General features: G+C 42.6%; 1 protein-coding gene across 29 annotated transcripts in view; it reads left to right on the top strand.

Moving 5' to 3' along the window:
• dlg1l (discs, large (Drosophila) homolog 1, like) overlaps positions 1 to 14433 on the top strand; it is a 260585-nt gene that overhangs the window by 184915 nt on the left and 61237 nt on the right. For 27 of the 29 annotated variants that reach the window (XM_021612710.2, XM_021612715.2, XM_021612716.2 and 24 more), the window contains one exon: positions 9395 to 9521. In XM_021612710.2, coding sequence (XP_021468385.2) covers positions 9395 to 9521 — 127 coding nt within the window. Of the gene's footprint in view, positions 1 to 2457; positions 2705 to 2796; positions 2891 to 2994; positions 4373 to 9394; positions 9522 to 14433 lie in introns of those variants that run through there. The other 2 variants (XM_036985531.1, XM_036985532.1) reach the window with 2 other exon arrangements.

The following is a 14433-nucleotide window of genomic DNA, read 5'->3' as shown; positions in this document are numbered from 1 at the left end:
TCATAGTAGGTGAAGACAGAGATGAGCTGTAAAGTGTCTTCACATTAAATAAAATCAAATGTATTGGTCACGTACACTTATTTAGCAATGTTATTGCAAGTAGTGCAGTTGTGCAGTGCAGTAGTGTCTTAACAATTCAACACAAATACACACCAATCTAAAAGTAAAATAATGGATTTAAGAAATATATAAATATTAGGACGAGCAATGTCAGTGGCATTGAATAAAATACAGTAGAATACAGTATATACATATGAAATGTGTAAAGCAGTGTGTAAACATTAGTAAAGTGACTAGTGATTCCATGTCTATGTACATAGGGCTGCGGCCTCTAAGGTGCAAGGTTGAGTAACCAGGTGGTAGCCGGATAGTGATGGCCCTGAGATAGAAGTTGTTTTTCAGTCTCTCGGTCCCAGCTTTGATGCACCTGTACTGACCTCGCCTTCTGAAAGATAACGGGGTGAACAGGCCGTGGCTCGAGTGGTTGATGTCCTTGATGTTTTTTGGCATTCCTGGCCACACAGTCATGGGTGATCAAGGAGTACAGTAGGGTGCTGAGCACGCACCCTTGTTGGGCCCTTGTGCTGAGGATCAGCGTAGTGGAAGTGTTGTAACCTACCTTCAGGACCCAGTCACCTTCCAGGACCCAGTTGCAAAGGGCAGGGTCAGTATGGGAGCAAGACATCGGTGTCCACGACATGGCTTGTTTTCACTTTGTAAACCGTGATTGTCTGTAGACCCTGCCACATACGTTGAATTGCCATTGATTTGCGACTACACTTTCTCTGTACTGAAGTTTTACCTGTTTGATTGCCTTACTGTGTGAATAACTACACTTTGCCGTGGTTAAATACGGTGGTTTACCCTTTCAGTTTTGCGTGAATGCTGCAACGATTTTTGGTTTGGGTAGGTTTTAATAGTCACAGTGGGAACCATATCCCCTTTCCACTTCCTGATGATTTCAGTCACCGTGTCCGTTTTATACGCCAGTGTTATTCTCAGAACATATGACCCGTTTCAGGAAACTAAGCCTACTACTTCACAGGAGAGCCGTTTGAACCTAAACTTTTAATTTTTATCAAAACTTTTTTGGGGGGGCAGAAATGCCTTCTCGAACATGTGAACTTTCATGTGCCTTAATAACAAACTGGCTGAGATAATGAGTGGGCTGGACATACCGCGAGATGAGTTTGGATTGGTCTGCCATATAGCATGCCTCTGTCTTTGAGCTGGTCAGTATGTGAAGGTAATCCTGTCTAACGTGGCTTTTTTTTATGTACCGCGTGGTAAAATTTTTACAAAAGACTCCACTATGCAAGTATCCATTTCAATAGAAAGTCACTGCAACAGCTGTTTTAGAGAACTCTGATCTGTGTGTATGAGTGCAGAATAACTGATGAATTTACGAACGCTCAACACCGTTTTAATTTGACCGGTGGTCAGTAAATGTCAGCAAAAAGCATAAGTCAATTGTTGCCAGGAGCACAGTTAGTCACCAACGCTCTGGATAACATGAAAACAGCCTAACCAGCTCTTCTAGGGCAAGTAAAATGGTCAGTTTTGGTGGGGGCTAAAGTTTAAGATAATTCTTATGGCATTGCACACGGTTAGTGTGAACCAGAGTGACTTGACACAACAATGGGCCAAGCAACGGAAACGACACAGGACGTCTTATTTAATGAAAGGGGTTGCAGTCTGCCGTGAAGCATTCATCTATGTACACCGGTAAGAGTCTAGCTACAGTTTCAGTTATTATACATTTTGAATTTTGTCAGCTTACTGTTAGCTAGCTAGCTGACATTAGATGGCTAGCTTGCTAACCACCCAGCTAACATTATGTTTATGATGTGTGTAGTAATGTTATCTCAAAATGCCATTTCGCATTGCTAGTTATAGCCTAATGTTAGCTAGCTAACTAGCTAACGTTGAACCTATTTGGTTAACTTTAGCTAGCTATGATAATCGGTTTGTATTGCTAGTACTCTGGATTAGGATTATGATTAATTGTTTAGCTAGCTACATGTCTAAACAAAACACCCCAAGTTAAAGCTTACTGTTAGCTAGCTAGCTGACATTAGATGGCTGGCTCGCTCGCTAGCTAACATTACGTTTATGATCTGTGTGTAGTAATGTTTTTTCAGAATGCCATTTCACATTGCTAATTATATCCTAATGTTAGCTAGCAAACTAGCTAACATTGAACCTATTTGGTTAGCTTTAGCTAGCTATGACAATTGGCTTCTATGGCTTGTACTCTATGGATTAAGATTATGGTTCATTGTTTAGCTAGCATGTCTAAACAAGACTCCATTTCGTCAGATGATTACATGACCCATCAAGTTAGCCAGGTGTGTCTGATGGTGATTACTACTATCTATGTATAATAATGCCAAAATATTTGTACCTGGAATTTGTCTTTCAGCATCAGTAGAACACGCTTGACTCTCCTCCACCAGTCACACAAGGAGAGTGGTCTAAGGCTTCCCATCAAAAAGAGAGCTAGCCCAAGCAAGCACAGGTTACACCTGAATCATGAGGACTTGCAGCGAGTGGTGAACTTCATCAACAACTACGCAGAGGATAATGCAATAGTATTACCAGGATGCCACCCAGGACATGAACACTTTGGTGGAAAGCTGCTGCCATCCCATTGTGACAAAAGCAGCAGTTTTGCGTCTCCACAAGGAATCGATGACAACACTTGGTAGCTAAAGCATAAACACGTTTTGATTATTTAATTGACCAATGTGATTGGCACTACTTTTATTGATCTCATATTATTTCTGTATTTTCCAGAGGTACGTGTAGACGGGCTATGTGTTATCATTTTAACTTCCAGTTTCCAAGATAATGTTTCGGTATGCAGTGCTGCTGCTCTGCACATTTGTAAGTAAGTGAAACTTACCTGATAATGATGCATTAAAAAATGCATCAACGTTTTACATTACATTTTCTTTTCATTAACTTACCTTGATGTTCTTTTGTTGTTTGCAGGTGCACTATCCTTCTGACCCTATGCAACAAAGTCCCATCTACTTTTTAACCCCTCGCACGTGTGGCTTGTTTGAGGTCTGCTGTGAAGGAATATAACAAGTCAACCACTTGATTGATGAAGACATGTCATCAAGCAAAGGCAGCAGCGCAGTTATCAACTACATGCACCAGTTCTTCACCAACAAAGGATTTGGGGAAACGTGTGGACCTGAATTGTGATAACTGCATATAACGGCCTCATCTATCACTGATATTGTTATTGATATTTTATTGTACATACTGTATATTATTTTCTTTATATTGACACTATCTGTTTCTGATTTTGCTACTATGCAAGTAACCATTTGGCTGTACCGTTTACACCTTCTGTAGAGACCCATCCACGTAGCAATATGTGGATGAGATTTATTGCATTTCTTTCACATGACGCATCAATTTAGACAGGTGTGTCTGGGTAAGCGTCATCTAATATTTTTATCTGGACACTTTCTGTTTACCTGGAATTGTTCCTTATTGTAGGCTACTACTTTTACCACTTTTAGTCTTAATCTTACTACACTACTCAGTGTTTAGCACATGACCTCACACGTGAATCGTTAAAGAGATGGGTGAGGCTGGCTTAAGAGGGTGAAGAAATGGTGCATGAATGTGTTTAGACAAAGGAGAGCTCTCCAGTAGGTACCAAAACATTAAAATGCCATTTTCTCAAAAGTGAGTATTGAAGTTTATCAACTTTAAAAGCAAAACTACTTTCCCATTGTTGCTCAAATGCAGTGTATGATGCAGTGCAATCCCAAATTATTCATTCCCCCTTGGATTTTTTCCTATTGTGTTGCATTACAACTATAATTTACATAGATTTTTATTTGGATTTCGTATACTGGACGTACACAAAATAGTCCAATTTGGTGAAGTGAAATGAAAAAAAATATATTTCAAAAACTAAAATTAAAAAAGGGAAAAGTGGTCAGACTATAAATGTGCTGCAGATGACAGTCCCCCCAGTTATCTCTTTGCTGAAGCAATGAGGGCACGTTTCAGTGCCCAACAGATCATAGATCTGATTTTTTCAGATGTCCAGGAGGAATAGGAGAACAATGATTTTGAGGAGGAGGTATCTGTGAACAGTGATCGTGAGGACAGGAAGCCAGCCATCATTCTGGACTACAACCACAACAAAGGAGGCGTGGACAACCTGAACAAAGTGATTGGAACTTACAGCAGCAGGATGTTGACTGCCAGCTGGCCCCTGGTCAACTTCCATAACATCATTGATGTGTCCTCTTACAATGTCTTCGTGATATAGAACAAGATCAACCCTACCTGGATGCCTGACCAGCGGATCAAGAGGAGGATGTTCCTGGAGCAGCTGGGAAAGGTACTTGTAACCCCATACATTCAAAGAAGGGAGTGCCTCCCCTTCATAGCATCCTCTGCAGCTCTTGTGAAAGCTGTTCAGGGGGCTGAATCTTTTCCTGATCCACCTGAGGCTGCAGCTGGGTCAGGCAAGAGGATGAGATGCCAATTATGTCCCCCAAAGAAGGACTGTAAAACAAGTACTATGTGCTTGTACATGTGAGAAATGCGCGCACACATACGGTCCTAATCTGCTAATTAGAGTTGATTGATTTATGTTCGTCACGTTTTGTATCTTATCTTATTTTATTCTTATTTGTTGTTGTTTACACACCTTATGGGTGTGGGCAATGGTTAAACAAATGGGAGAAGACTAGTATTTTGTAGTTGAATTCCTTATTGTACTGTATATAAGAATATATCACTATCTTGCCCAAAAAAGTTAGGCTGTTATTGTTTCCCTTCAATAAAATGCATTCAAAACTACTTCTGCATATTTCTGCTACTTTCTTAGGCTATACAAGTGCTGCCTCTTGCTAAAAAATATATGTTTACATCTATGCAGTACCTTTAATAATAATATGTATCACACATCCGACTGTGATTGGGAGTCCCATAGGGCGGCGCACAATTGGCCCAGCGTTTCTCTCCCTCTAAAAGCCTTTATTCAGATTACAATCGCTCAGTTTTTAGTTTTTTGGAAATACAAAATATATCAGAAATATCATTATATATTATCAAGTTGATGACACCTACATAAAGCTGAGTGACTCACTCATTCATGGCTTTGGATAAAAATAAGTACCAACATTATTTCTGATGGTCTTTAATAAAGAAATGTTTTGGTTATCCTGACCTGGATGGGGCCTCCCCAGTGGCGCAGCTGTCTAAATGCAAAATTTCAGAAAATGATGTCATGGCTTAGAAGCTTCTGATAGGCTAATTGACATCATTTGAGTCAATTGGAGGTGTACCAGTGGATGTATTTCAAGGCCTACTTTGAAACTCAGTACCTCTTTGCTTGACATCATGGGAAAATCAAAAGAAATCAGCCAAGACCTCGTAAAAAAAATTGTAGACCACAAGTCTGGTTCATCCTTGGGAGCAATTTCCAAACGTTCATCTGTTCATCTGTACAAACAATAGTACGCAAGTTTAATCACCATGGGACCACACAGCCGTCATCCCGCTCAGGAAGGAGACTCGTTCTGTCTCCTAGAGATGAATGTACTTTGGTGCGAAAAGTGCAAATCAATCCCAGAACAACAGCAAAGGACCTTGTGAAGATTTTGGAGGAAACAGGTACAAAAGTATCTATATCCAAAGTAAAACGAGTGCTATATCAACAAAACCTGACATGCCACTCATCAAGGAAGAAGCCACTGCTCCAAAACCTCCATAAAAAAGCCAGACTACGGTTTGCAACTGCACATGAGGACAAAGATCGTACTTTTTGGAGAAATGTCCTTTGGTCTGATGAAACAAAAATAGAATTGTTTGGCCATAATGACCTTTGTTCTGTTTGGAGGAAAAAGGGGGATCCTTGCAAGCCGAAGAACACCATCCCAACCGTGAAGCACGGGGTGGCAGCATCATGTTGTGGGGGTGCTTTGCTGCAGTAGGTACTGGTGCACTTCACAAAATAAATGGCATCGTGAGGTAGGAAAATGCTGTGGATATATTGAAGCAACATCTCAAGACGTCAGTCAGGAAGTTAAAGCTTGGTCGCAAATGGGTCTTCCAAATGGACAATGACCCCAAGCATACTTCCAAAGTTGTGGCAAAATGGCTGAAGGACAACAAAGTCAAGGTATTGGAGTGGCCATCACAAACCCCTGACATCAATCCCATAGAAAATGTGTGGGCAGAACTCAAAAGACGTGTGCGAGCAAGGAGGCCTACAAACCTGACTCAGTTACACCAGCTCTGTCAGGAGGAATGGGCCAAAATTCATCCAACTTTTGTGGGACGCTTGTGGAAGGCTACCCGAAACGTTTGACCCAAGTTAAACAATTTAAAGGCAATGCTACCAAATACTAATTGAGAATGTAAACTTCTGACACACTGGGAATGTGATGAAAGAAATAAAAGCTGAAATAAATAATTATCTCATTCTGACATTTCACATTCTTAAAATAAAGTGGTGATCCTAACTGACCTAAAACAGGGAATTTTTACTAGGATTAAGTTTAAAGGGCCAAGGAGTATGTAAACTTCCGACTTCAGCTGTACTATGTTCTTACTAAAAAAAAAATCTAAATTCTCTATTACAGCCACTATTGAAGGCTATCAAATGCTTCTCAAAAATGTCCTCTGGTGGTCAAACTAGCACTAACTAGCATTAATGGTACCAGTGGTTTGCACTTAAATAACGTGCCATATAATTCTGCCTTACCACGGAAGCTGTCCTGCAGTACTCTGAAGCTTTTAAAGGACGAACCACTGTACTACAGGCAATGTGTTGATAGAACTTCGGTAATGTTTTCCTCAAATTTGCTTTGTTGAAATCCTCAGCTACAAAATGTCCAATGTAGTTCCTTAAGGGCCGTTGTGGTATCAGCTTGAGTTGGAATATACACGGCTGTGACTTTAACCGAAGATAATTATCTTGGGAGGTAACGCGGTTGGCATTTGAGGCATTCTAGTTCGTGTGAACAGAACTACTTGAGTTCCTGTACGTTATCACAATCACACCATGAGTAGTTAATCATGAAACATGCACCTCTGCCTTTCTTCTTACTGGAGAGTTCTTTATTCCTGTCTGCGCAATGTATTGAGAACCCAGCTGGCTGTATGGACAGGGACAGTATATCCGGAGAGAGCCATGATTCCGTGAAACAGAGTATGTTACAGTTCCTTATGTCTCTGGAAGGAGATCCTCGCTCTGAGCTCGTCTACTTTGTCCAGGGACTGAACCTTGGCGAGTAATATACTCTGAAGCGGTGGATGGTGTTTGCCTCCTGAGTCGGAATAGAAGTCCACTCTGAATACCTATTCTCCGCCGGTGGGGTCTTGGCGCAGCCTCTGATAAGTTCAATTTCCCGGGGGGGGGTTACAAACAAAGGATCCAGTTCAAGAAAGTCTTATTTCTGGTTGTAATGCTGGTGAGTTACCGCTGCTCTGATATCCAGCAGTTTTTTCCGGCTGTATGTAATAACACAAAAAAAAATATTCTGGGCTAATAATTTAAGAAATAACACACAAAAAAAACGAAATACTGCAAAGTTGCTTAGGAGCTAGAAGCAGAGCTGCCATGTCTGTCGGCGCCATTTTGGAGCACAGCTCATTCCAGTTCAGATAATTGAAGCTCTGTGCATATTGTCAGTATAAAGTGCAGTTTGCCAGTACTACAGATACATTGACTATGGTAGTACCAGTTTCAAGCATAGCTGCTTTTTAGGCATTAGGATGCTTGGAGATGAAACTATGAAAAATCAAGTGTCCTAGCAATGAGAATTTGAGAGCAAAAAGCTAATGTTTATTTTTTAAATTGTAGTGGTAAAAAATATTTGATTATTCATAATTGTTTGTTTATTTTATAAAGTGTGTGGTATTTTCTATACATTTTATCAGTTTTTGATATGGAACCTTGTATTGTACTGTGAAACTGCTTGAGGTGTTAATTCCATTTGTCAACCAGCCTTTTTAGCTTGTCCTTTAATCCATGATGCCTTTGTTTTATGGTCTTTGATAACATTTTATCTATTTTGTTGAAATTATCGTTTTTTCATTTGTTTTAAGTGTGTTCAATTTAATATTGGAACTTTAATTGATTATGAATATAGATTCCATTAACTTTATAATTATTATTTATTTATTTTTTAATGTATGAACTAGGTTATAGGCCTGTTGAGCTGATCTGGGGTGTGATATGAGGAAAATAGACAAGGTGTTAGAGGCATGTGTACAGATCCTTGACCTTCCGGAGCCGACTGGTCAAGCTTTGTTTTTAATTCTGACTTCTCTGTACTGAGCTTCTACTTCTGATCATTAAAGATATTCTGACTTGCAAGTACACACTCGAAACAGGCCATTTTACCAGTGGTGGAAAAAGTACTCATTAGTCATACTTGAGTAAAAGGAAAGATAACTTAATAGAAAATGACTCAAGTAAAAGTGAGTCACCCAGTAAATACTGCTTGAGTAAAAGTCTAAAACTATTTGGTTTTAAATATACTTAAGTATCAAAAGTAAATGGAATTGCTAAAATGTACTTCAGAACCGAAAGTAAATGTATAAATTATTTCAAATTCCTTATATTAAACCAGACTGTCTGATTTATTTTATTTTTATTGATGATAGCCAGGGCCACACCAACACTCAGACATAATTTACAAACAAAGCATTTGTGTTTAGTGAGTCCGCCAGATCAGAGGCAGTAGGGATGAGCAGGGACGTTCTCTTGAGAAGTGTGTGAATTGGACAATTTTCTTGTCAAAATGTAACGAATACTTTTATGTGTCAGTGATAATAAATGGAGTAAAATGTAGATTATTTTCTTTAGGAATGTAGTGAATTACAAGTTGCCAAAAATAAAAAATTGTGAAGTACAGATACCCCAAAACCTACTTTAAAGTATTTTTACTTACTTTACACCACTGCATTTTACACAGTGTTACAGTTGGTTGTTTTCAGGCACTTGCACACACTGTCCCCTTCCCAGATGTCGGATCTGGGTTGCATTACCGAATGACCCCCTCAAGGTCTTGCCTCACGCAATCACATCGGTAACAGTAGCCTCAATGCACAGAGAGACAGAGGTGAGCGAGGAGATGCCGAGACAGGAGCCTCATTCACCCACTGCATTCGGCACAGAGTGGGATTGTATGTGTTGATATACTGTTTCACAGACATAATATCTTAGAAAACGCTATCAGCATCCGGGGCCTTGTTCGGAGGTGGACAAATACCCTGTCGGTCAGCTTTTCTCTTCCGGCAGTGCACTAGGTAATTACCTCGCTGTATTTGGTTGGTGTTGGTGGAGTTTAGGTTAAGTTTCTTGTTAGCTACTCCGTCTGAGCTGGGTTTTCTTTCTCTCTATCAGCCTACTCCCAACACATGGAGAACCATATCAGCCCTCCCAGCTACCTGGGCCAGCCCCTTCCCCCTGAGGCCCCGTCAGGACACTACTCGCCAACCCCCAAGAGCATGCTGGGAGAAGAAGTCACCAGGTAAGGCTAATTCGGTGCCTCCCCATTCTGCGTGTGTGTGTGCATGTGCATTCAAGTTTTTTGCTGTCGCTCAGTAGTGTATGATGAAGGGATAGAGAGGGCTGGAAGGGGGTGGAATGTTAGGATGGATGATCAATGGGGTATGCAAGGTGGATTGATGGAGGGAGGGAGGTTTGCAGAGGGGGATGGATGGAGGCAATAAGGAGGAAGGTTGGAGGGAAAGGCTTGGAGGAAGTGTGCGGCTAAACTCTAACCATAAACTTAACCAATCCCCTAACCCTAGTCATGACCAATTAGGTAATTCAACATGGGTTTTCTAGTCAGTCATACCTCTTTAGTTTTCCCTGTGGGGGAATGGGTGACGGAGTCCCTGAGCGTTTGCTAAACCCTTTTTTTCCCCTCCTGGTACCATCCCCTCGGATAGACCAAAGCTCAGTCCGAAGCCAGTCTGACAGGACAACTATTTATTGAAAATGTCTACGAGGCCAGCCGGCCAAAAGCTGCAGTCGTGTGCCACATTCCCCCGGCGAGTTCTGTCTCCTCCCCATCTCCCCACACTCTCCCTAGCTTTCTCCTTCCATCGCTTTCACTAGCTCACCATTCCTCTCTCGCTAGCTCTTTCTCGCTAACCAAGTTTCCATCCAGTTTTTATGCGAGTAGAGTCATATAAAAAAATAATCATGACAGCTGTGATAGAAACAGGAAGGTTCGGTACAATTTTATAAATGCAGACGATTTGTTCGTTCAACGTGGTGGGATCTTTTTGTGTCTGTAAATTAATAATGCTCGAAATAGCGGTGGAAACGCTTTGATGTGCAAAATATTGATATAATATCCATCATATCGAAGTAAACTTGGAGTAACGCGATATGGTGTATACAGTGGTTGCTCAACTAAAAGTTTTGCAATTATGCTGTGGGACTTAGAGGTAATTTGTGGTTTAGTACTTTACCCTGCGTCACTACTTAATTGCTCCAGACCAGCGCAAGGAGGAGTTAGAGCACTGATTATGCTTTTGGGTCCCAAGGCTGCTACTATGTCAATAACTGACAATGAATGGGTGACAGAAACCAAATAGAAACTGATAATTGTGCACTTAGACTACAATTAGGGTGTGGAAATGTTAGTATTATTAAGCCCTTACTATAGTACTCTAGCCAGCTCCCGACCGGTCATGTTGAAACAGCACCCGAGTGGCGCAGCGGTCTAAGACACTGCATCGGAGTGCAAATTGCTTTGCTACAGATACTGGTTCGATACCCGTGCCGGCCGTGACCGGGAGACACATGAGGCAACGGTGGGATTTTGGTTTCTCTCCTAAAAACGGAAGTAAATAAATAAAATTGGCTTTATTTACAAATTAGTAAGACTGTCTCACCCCATGTTCAAGAATGGCTCTGTTGCCATGGCGCCGACAGAGATGGCCGCCTCGCTTCGTGTTCCTAGGAAACTATGCAGTTTTTTGTTTTTTTACGTGTTATTTCTTACATTAGTACCCCAGGTCATCTTAGGTTTCATTACATAGTCGAGAAGAACTACTGAATATAAGATCAGCGTCAACTCACCATCAGTACAACCAAGAATATGATTTTTGCGAAGCGGATCCTGTGTTCTGCCTTTCAACCAGGACAACGGAATGGATCCCAGCCGGCGACCCAAAAAAACGACTCCGTAAAAGAGGGAAGCGAGGCGGTCTTCTGGTCAGACTCCGGAGACGGGCACATCGTGCACCACTCCCTAGCATTCTTCTCGCCAATGTCCAGTCTCTTGACAACAAGGTTGATGAAATCCGAGCAAGGGTAGCATTCCAGAGGGACATCAGAGACTAACGTTCTTTGCTTCACGGAAAAATGGCTCACTGGAGAGACGCTATCGGAGGCGGTGCAGCCAGCGGGTTTCTCCACGCATCGCGCCGACAGAAACAAACATCTTTCTGGTAAGAAGAGGGGCGGGGGCGTATGCCTTATGGCTAACGAGACGTGGTGTGGTCACAAAAGCATACAGGAACTCAAGTCCTTCTGTTCACCTGATTTAGAATTCCTCACAATCAAATGTCGACCGCATTATCTACCAAGGGAATTATCTTAGATTATAATCACAGCCGTATATATTCCCCCTCAAGCAGACACATCGATGGCTCTGAACAAACTTTATTTGACTCTTTGCAAACTGGAATCCATACATCCTGAGGCTGCATTCATTGTAGCTGGGGATTTTAACAAGGCTAATTTGAAAACAAGACTCCCTAAATTGTATCAGCATATCGATTGCGCAACCAGGACTGGAAAAACCTTGGATCATTGTTATTCTAATTCCGCGACGCATATAAGGCCCTGCCCCGCTCTCCTTTCGGAAAAGCTGACCACGACTCCATTTTGCTGATCCCTGCCTACAGACAGAAACTAAAACAAGAAGCTCCCACGCTGAGGTCTGTCCAACGCTGGTCCGACCAAGCTGATTCCACACTCCAAGACTGCTTCCATCACGTGGACTGGGATACGTTTTGTATTGCGTCAGATAACAACATTGACGAATACGCTGATTCGGTGTGCGAGTTCATTAGAACATGCGTTGAAGATGTCGTTCCCATAGCAACGATTAACATTCCCTAACCAGAAACCGTGGATTGATGGCAGCATTCGCGTGAAACTGAAAGTGCGAACCACTGCTTTTAATCAGGGCAAGGTGACTGGTAACATGACCGAATACAAACAGTGCAGCTATTCCCTCCGCAAGGCTATCAAACAAGCTCAGCGTCAGTATAGAGACAAAATAGAATCTCAATTCAACGGCTCAGACACAAGAGGTATGTGGCAGGGTCTACAGTCAATCACGGACTACAAGAAGAAAACCAGCCCAGTCACGGACCAGGATGTCTTGCTCCCAGGCAGACTAAACTTCTTTGCCCGCTTTGAGGACAATACAGTGCCACTGACACGGTCTGCAACGAAAACATGCGGACTCTCCTTCACTGCAGCCGAGGTGAATAAAACATTTAAACGTGTTAACCCTTGCAAGGCTGCAGGCCCAGACGGCATCCCCAGCCGCGCCCTCAGAGCATGCGCAGACCAGCTGGCCGGTGTGTTTACGGACATATTCAATCAATCCTTATACCAGTCTGCTGTTCCCACATGCTTCAAGAGGGCCACCATTGTTCCTGCTCCCAAGAAAGCTAAGGTAACTGAGATAAATGACTACCGCCCCGTAGCACTCACTTCCGTCGTCATGAAGTGCTTTGAGAGACTAGTCAAGGACCATATCACCTCCACCCTACCTGACACCCTAGACCCACTCCAATTTGCTTACCGCCCAAATAGGTCCACAGACGATGCAATCTCAACCACACTGCACACTGCCCTAACCCATCTGGACAAGAGGAATACCTATGTGAGAATGCTGTTCATCGACTACAGCTCGGCATTTAACACCACGGTACCTTCCAAGCTCGTCATCAAGCTCGAGACCCTGGGTCTCGATCCCACCCTGTGCAACTGGGTACTGGACTTCCTGACGGGCCGCCCCCAGGTGGTGAGGGTAGGCAACAACATCTCCACCCCGCTGATCCTCAACACTGGGGCCCCACAAGGGTGCGTTCTGAGCCCTCTCCTGTACTCCCTGTTCACCCACGACTGCGTGGCCACGCACGCCTCCAACTCAATCATCAAGTTTGTGGACGACACAACAGTGATAGGCTTGATTACCAACAACGACGAGACGGCCTACAGGGAGGAAGTGAGGGCCCTCGGAGTGTGGTGTCAGGAAAATAACCTCACACTCAACGTCAACAAAACTAAGGAGATGATTGTGGACTTCAGGAAACAGCAGAGGGAACACCCCCCTATCCACACCGATGGAGCAGTAGTGGAGAGAGTTTTAAGTTCCTCGGCATACACATCACAGACAAACTGAATTGGTCCACTCACACAGACAGCATCGTGAAGAAGGCGCAGCAGCGCCTCTTCAACCTCAGGAGGCTGAAGAAATTCGGCTTGTCACCAAAAGCACTCACAAACTTCTACAGATGCACAATCGAGAGCATCCTGGCGGGCTGTATCACCGCCTGGTACGGCAACTGCTCCGCCCACAACCGTAAGGCTCTCCAGAGGGTAGTGAGGTCTGCACAACGCATCACCGGGGGCAAACTACCTGCCCTCCAGGACACCTACACCACCCGATGTTACAGGAAGGCCATAAAGATCATCAAGGACAACAACCACCCGAGCCACTGCCTGTTCTCCCCGCTATCATCCAGAAGGCGAGGTCAGTACAGGTGCATCAAAGCTGGGACCGAGAGACTGAAAAACAGCTTCTATCTCAAGGCCATCAGACTGTTAAACAGCCACCACTAACATTGAGTGGCTGCTGCCAACACACGGACTCAACTCCAGCCACTTTAATAATGGGAATTGATGGAAAATGGTGTAAAATGTATCACTAGCCACTTTAAACAATGCTACCTAATATAATGTTTACATACCCTACATTATTCATCTCATATGTATACGTATATACTGTACTCTATATCATCAACTGCATCCTTATGTAATACATGTATCACTAGCCACTTTAACTATGCCACTTTGTTTACATACTCATCTCATATGTATATACTGTACTCGATACCATCTACTGTATCTTGCCTATGCTGCTCTGTACCATCACTCATCCATATATCTTTATGTACATATTCTTTATCCCCTTACACTCTGTATTAGACAGTAGTTTTGGAATTGTTAGTTAGATTACTTGTTGGTTATTACTGCATTGACGGAACTAGAAGCACAAGCATTTCGCTACACTCGCATTAACATCTGCTAACGATGTGTATGTGACAAATAAAATTTGATTTGATTTGATTTTAATGGCATTTTTCTCCCTCACTTTAGGTTATTTGAAAACTAAATCATCTCCA

Source organism: Oncorhynchus mykiss, chromosome 8, assembly GCF_013265735.2.
Source record: "Oncorhynchus mykiss isolate Arlee chromosome 8, USDA_OmykA_1.1, whole genome shotgun sequence".
NCBI classification, from domain to species: domain Eukaryota; kingdom Metazoa; phylum Chordata; class Actinopteri; order Salmoniformes; family Salmonidae; genus Oncorhynchus; species Oncorhynchus mykiss.
The sequence above is the reverse complement of the archived record's forward strand: the minus strand, read 5'-3'. Positions and strand labels throughout refer to the sequence as shown.